This window comes from Chiloscyllium plagiosum, chromosome 13, assembly GCF_004010195.1.
Source record: "Chiloscyllium plagiosum isolate BGI_BamShark_2017 chromosome 13, ASM401019v2, whole genome shotgun sequence".
Lineage (NCBI taxonomy): Eukaryota > Metazoa > Chordata > Chondrichthyes > Orectolobiformes > Hemiscylliidae > Chiloscyllium > Chiloscyllium plagiosum.
The window spans coordinates 67,341,819-67,348,206 of record NC_057722.1 but is presented as its reverse complement, the minus strand read 5'-3'; the positions used below and the strand labels follow the sequence as shown (position 1 = coordinate 67,348,206).

At 43.5% G+C, this 6,388-nt stretch overlaps 1 protein-coding gene across 3 annotated transcripts in view; it reads left to right on the top strand.

Annotated features, from left to right (window-relative positions):
* hps3 (HPS3 biogenesis of lysosomal organelles complex 2 subunit 1) overlaps window positions 1–6,388 on the top strand; it is a 63,415-nt gene that overhangs the window by 34,087 nt on the left and 22,940 nt on the right. For all 3 annotated transcript variants that reach the window (XM_043702684.1, XM_043702686.1, XM_043702683.1), the window contains exons 11-12: window positions 2,284–2,461; window positions 4,070–4,300. In XM_043702684.1, coding sequence (XP_043558619.1) covers window positions 2,284–2,461; window positions 4,070–4,300 — 409 coding nt within the window. The remainder of the gene's footprint in view (window positions 1–2,283; window positions 2,462–4,069; window positions 4,301–6,388) is intronic.

Below are 6,388 nucleotides of genomic sequence, written 5' to 3'. Positions count from 1 at the left end.
TATCTGGGTGTCCCCCTCACCCATGTTCCTCCCCCGTCCCTTATTTGTCTTACATTTTTTTAAGATCATTTGTAAGGTGTGAACATCGCTGGCTGGGTCAGCATTTATTGCCCGTCCCCAGTTGCCCTTGAGAAGGTGGTGGTGAGCTGTAGGACCTCTAGGTGGACAGAAGAAACACGATGCCAGAATTAGACTCCCAACTCCTCAAGCCTGCTGGGCCATTCGTTCAATTGCCAATCCCTCAATCCCCTCTGTGTCCAAAACACCTTCCACCTCTGCTGCAAACTAACGACTGAATGTCCATTGACTTTTCCAATTGGTGTACCTGCAGTCTGTGTACAAGGAGACCCGAAGCCTTTTAATTACCAGCATTTACTCACGTCTCACCTATTTTTTAAAAAAAAAACAACTTTTCAATTCTTCCCACCAAAATGAAATATTTCCAATTCCCCAGGTATAATCCATCCACTAATTTTTCACCCTAATATGTCTTCTAGTTAATAATTAGTTATTCATTTTGCAGCAAGGTAGGTGAGTCAGCTCCTCCACACTGAGATACTGATGTCATTTGCAAGTGAAGAAAAAAAACTAATCGAACAGTTTAATGAGAACCAGCACAGCAATGAATGGGCCAAATAGCCTTTCTGTGTTAGATGATTCTGTGACTGCTGCTTTGATGTTTCCCGAGGATTTCTGTGACATTTCTCTCAAGTGGCACAATTGTATAGTGTTTCTGTGAGGTGGCACAGTGGCTCAGTGGTTAGCACTGCTGCCGAACAGCACCAGGTTCGCTTCCAACCTCGGGTGACTGTCTGTGTGGAGTTTGCACATTCTCCCTGTGACTGTGTGAGTTTGCTCTGGGTGCTCTGGTTTCCTCCCACAGTCCAACGATGTGCAGGTTAGGGTGGATTGGCCATGCTAAGTTGCGCAGTGGTCAGGATGTTGGCGAGGTGCATTATTAAGGGGAAATGTAGAGTAATAGGATAGGGGAACGGGTTTGGGTGGGGTAGTCTTCAGAGAGTTAGTGTGGACTTGTTGGCTCAAATGGCCTGTTGCCACATGTAGAGATTCTATGATACAGTATTACCAGGTCCCTCTGCCTTTAGAATGAATATTGAACTGTGCTGCTTAGTTTTCTATTAGCCAATTATATACCTGAGCAAAAACCACATTGAGCAATTGTGGCTTTGTAATCTCTGCTAAAGGCTACGTTACGGTCCTTGCTGGTGATAACACTGAACTAGACCAATCCCAGAGTGAAGCCTGGCTTGAAAGATTGAGAGTTTATTTTTTGTTGGTGGTCATAGTGATGATTAATTACTGAACATATTAATGTGAGTCTGCCAATGTTTTTTAACATGAGCCCATACATTTATTACACAACAGGAATAAAACAAAGCTATAAATACAGCTATAAATAAGTCAGTTTAGAAAGATCAAAACATAAACCGTAAAACAACATTTCAACCAATTTCCAGCAACATCCTTTACAGATACTCAATCCCAGTGAAGTGTTGCTCCTCTCTTAGCTGTTTAGTGTCCTTTTCAATTTTGATATTGTGGAGCCTTCTTTCCAGTTCCGATGGCCAAAACCGCTTTTGTTCTGAGAGTCTAAAGACTACTATGTAAACTCTGGCAGCCTACAAACCCAGCCCACTTCTATGGAACTCTTCTCCTGAATTGAAACTTGATTCTTTTGAACTCTAAAATATTCGATTAGATTACTTAGTGTGGAAACAGGTCCTTCAGCCCAACAAGCCCATACCGACCCTCTGAAGAGCAACCCATCCAGACCCATTACCCCTACACCTAACACTACAGGCAATTTAGCATGGCCAATTCACCTGACCTGCACATTTTTGGACTGTGGGAGGAAACCGGAGCACCCGGAGGAAACCCACGCAGACACGGGGAGAATGTGCAAACTCCACACAGACAGTTGCCTGAGGCGGGAATTGAACCCAGGTCTTTGGCGCTGTGAGGCAGCAGTGCTAACCACTGTGCCATCCACTAGCATGAGCCTGTTAGCCTCACTTGATCTGTTTTCTGTGTGCGTTTTAAGACACTGCATTGTAAATATTCCATTGATAAGCATCATAGATATCCTGAAAGCACTTAACTAAAGTTGCATAATTTCTTGTAAATTATGCCGTTAGTTCACTGTTCTAAATTTACTTTCTGATCTCTTACTGAGCAACATTCATCTTTGTAGAACTGAACCTATTTACTTATATTTTCTTTGACATCACACTTCACTGCTGTTTTGACTTATTTTGACAATAGGTTTGAAATGGATGATTTCCATCTTGCTCTTCCCTATTATAAGATGTCAGGTCTGTCGCTGAGCAACCTAATCAGCAGAAGGCTTTTATGGGAAGGTGACCCACAGAAATTTGGAAAAGGATTTATGTACTACTTAAAACATTCTATCTATGAGGAGATTGAAGAGCCACTAAGCGCAGTAAGTGGCTTTTAAATATACTCCTGAATGCAAACTAATCATGATCATGAGTATTCTGTTAAAACCGGAAATTGCTGGGAGTGCTCAGTCAGTCTTCAGAACTTTGAAGGAAAGTCCTTTATTTGAAAACTTAACTCTCTCTGTTTCTCTCATGCCTGCAGAGTGATTCCCAGAACCTTCTGTTTTTATTTCCGATTTCCAGCTAATGTACGTTTGTACCAAAGTATTCTCCACCTTTCAGGTACTCTTCCTGTATCCCTGATGAAGGGCTTTTGCCCGAAACGTTGATCTTTCGGCTCCTCGGATGCTGCCTGAACTGCTGTGCTTTTCCAGCACCACTCTACTCCAGAATCTGGTTTCCAGCATCTGCAGTCATTGTTTTTACCAAAGTATTCCAGGCTATCCTGCCTAACATCCCCTGGCCGTGACTGTTCAAAATAGTCTAATATTCAAATGGTGCTCTGTTAGCCTCATAAATCAAATAGTTGGAGGATGTAGCTAATGAGTAAAATTGCTTTTATGTTCAGCATTCAACAGAGAAAGTAGATGTACAGGAGGACTCCAGCTGACCCAGAGAAAGGTCCCATCGTGCCCACTTCTCCAACAATGTAAACTCCCCCATCTCTCCACCTCAGATTTGTAACCAATGATTTCAGCATCTTGTTCTGTTCAGAATCCATTGCGTGTTCATCAGTTGCTCTTTGGACATCAAACCTTCCAAAAATCATTGGCTGTGCTGCATTTGAACTTGTGTTTTGCTATCACAGTTTAGGTTGAAGTCGTGTTTTGGGTTTGCCTGTTCTTTGGCAGTTAAGAATTCTGATCTCCCTTCTTAATCTGCCCCACCTTTCAAATGAAAAGCTGTTATTTATTCAGTTTCCTTTACACTGCTCCATCCTCTGTTTGCAATCACTCCTTTATTTTTGATATCAGTTTGATTCTTTTGGGAATGTTTCTTACATTTTGGGGAGAAACACTGGACAACGTATTTGTCTCTGACCAGGGCGTTCTGCAGTTTGTTTGTCACCAATGTACTTAATCTTGCCTGTCCTGCACTCGCTGGTTCAAGGTAATACTGGCTACTCTTCAACTTTGAAAATTTTCACCGCTTTCCTATCTCTGTAACCTCCTTCAACACTACTGAGGTGCACGTTTTTGCAACGTCAACCTCTTGCATCCAGGTATCCTTCACAGTTATGACTTCAGCTGCCTGAGCCCTGAACCCCAGAATTCCAGAGAGAAAACTCAGCACCATTTCCCCCCCCCCCCCCCATCTCTTCTCCCTCCATCAGCCCTTCCTTCCACCATCTTTCCTCTCCTCCTCTCCTCTCCACCTTCCAGCTACACTTGGTCGCCTCCAAATATTGCGATGTGGCTTACTGTCCTATTCTGCAAAGCCCCTTGGGATCTTCCACAAGTTATCAAAGACACAATATCAATTCAAATCATTGTTCTGTTTAATTCCTTGAGGATTATAAAGCAGAATTTTAAAAATTAAAGAGTTGACTTGTGATGATGCAATGAAGTTTGGAACTCTGGGAGATTCCCATAACAAAGTGCTTTTTCTTTGCCTTTTGCAGCTGCAGTAATATTTTTTCAATCCCGTAGGAAACAGCCAACCAGGTGTTACATGTATTCAAGTTGGCCGAGCCCACCCACATCCCACACGCCTTGTGTAGCCCGTGTATGAGGAACGTGTGCCTCAGGACTGCGTGGGACCATCTGGAGCGATTAGGGACCATTAGTCCGTCAGCCCTGGTGACGTTGACCAAAGCATTGGTGGCACTGAGGCTGGAAGACCTGGCAAAGTACCAGTTGGCCATGGAGCAGTATCCCGAGGTGCAGTTTTTTTTTGTTTTGTACATTCATCTCTGCTTACAGCTCCCGCTACCCTCAAGACTTCCAAGAGCCAACCTTGGCATGGCCTGACTGTGGGTCAACTGCCCCTTGGTTTATATATTGGATCAAAGGGAGTTAACTTCACAGCAGACGCTAAATGCGAGCTCTCGTGGGAATCCCTCGTCAGTTCTCAAACAGTGTGGCAGAGTACAGGGTTGGGAAAGTGTTGCTCCAACAGTGTCGAGCAGACATTGGTGGCCTGTTGAGTTCAGTAACAGGCAATTGTAAGTTGCATTCTGTGCATCACAGATTGTTACAGCGAAGAAGAAAACCATTCAGCCCATTATGCCTGCAACCATTCTATTCCCAGAGCCAATCTCCCACCTTTCCCTCGTATCCCTGTGCACTGTTTCGACCTAAATCATCATCCAATGCCTCAATTAAATCAATCTCCACCACATTTCTGCTCAGAGCGTCCCAGACCCTAACTACTCACTGGGTGAAAATGGTTTGGTCTCCCATCACCCTCACTTCATTTGCGTGTCATTTTAAATCTACGCCTCCTCGTTCCTTTTATCCTGTTCATCCTTCCTATCCACTCTGTGACGTTTCCAACTCCACACTCAGCTGTAAGGCTAACTGGAATATGAAGTTAAATTGTCCTGCCAGTTGTGTCCTAGGGTGTTTCCGTGAGATTTGTGTGTTATTAGAGTAAAATAGAGGAAATTTATTCTTCATTAAAACCGAAAGAACTGCAGATCATATAAATCAGAGGCAAAAATACAGTCAGTCCTGCTATTGCGCATCTTTCATTAACTGTAATTGGCTATAACGTGCTTGGTGAATTGGGAACTCGTAAAACATATATTGGCTTGACCACGATTAGATTGCCAACATCTAAGCGTTATTTGCATTGTGTGATTTTTGTGTTGCGTGGGGTTGCATAGGATTGGAACTATCGTGTTCTAGAATAAATGACTGGAAAAGCTCAGGAGGTCTGGCAGCATCTGTGAAGAGAAATCAGAGTTAACATTTTGGGTGGAGTGACCCTTCCTCTGAACGGGGAATATTTACCCTCCATATTGGCATGTGTTGTGCCAAGATTGTGTTTCTCTGCATTCCTTAAAAACTGGACCACTCTGACATTTCTTGGCATTGCCATTGTCCCCTTGTTAATTGCATAGAACTTAACAGAAGCAGGTGATTCAGCCCATCTGACCCATACTGGTGAAGTACCATGCCAACCTTATCCCACATTAGGTTAAGGATAAGAAGCATTAAAACTGCAATTTCTAAAACATGTGAAGCTGTACTGATGAAATATAGCATGGGAAATTACGAGGTTACACACTTTGGCAGAAAGAATAGAGGAGCTGAATATCATTGAAATGGAGAAAGCATTTCAATGCATAGAACATAGAACATTACAGTGCAGTACAGGCTCTTTGGCTCTCGATGTTGGATCGAGCTATGGAACCAAGCAAAACAGGGATTTTGGATTTCTCATCCAAAAAGCTAGCATCTGAGTTCAGCAGATACTAGGGAAAGGAAAGGAAATGTGCAGGTAAGGTAAAATAGCCATGGTTAATGGGGGGTAGTGTAGGGGATGAAGGGTCTGGGTGAGATGCTCTTCGAAGGGCTGATGCAAACTGTATGGCTCCTACCTGCACTGTAAGGGATTCAATGAAGATTGGCATCTACTAATCAGTAGTTCTTGGCTGTCTTCTAATATTTTCTCCACCCCCCCCCCCATACCCTCACCCCTGCCCCCCAATCCCAACGAGTCTCGATTCTATGATGAATGTCACTGGATATCCCAAATCTAACAATAAGACCATAAGACATAGGAGCAGAAGTTAGGCCATTCAGCCCATCGAATCTGCTCTGCCATTCAATCATGGCCAAGTTTCTCAACCCCATTCTCCTGCCTTCTTCCAGTAACCCTTGGTACTCAAGAACCTATCTATCTCAGTCTTAAATATACTCAATGACCTGGCCTCTACAGCCTTCTGTGGCAGTGAATTCCATGGATTCACCACTCTCTGGTTGGAGAAGTTTCTCTTTATCTTCTAAGGCTGTGCCCTTGGG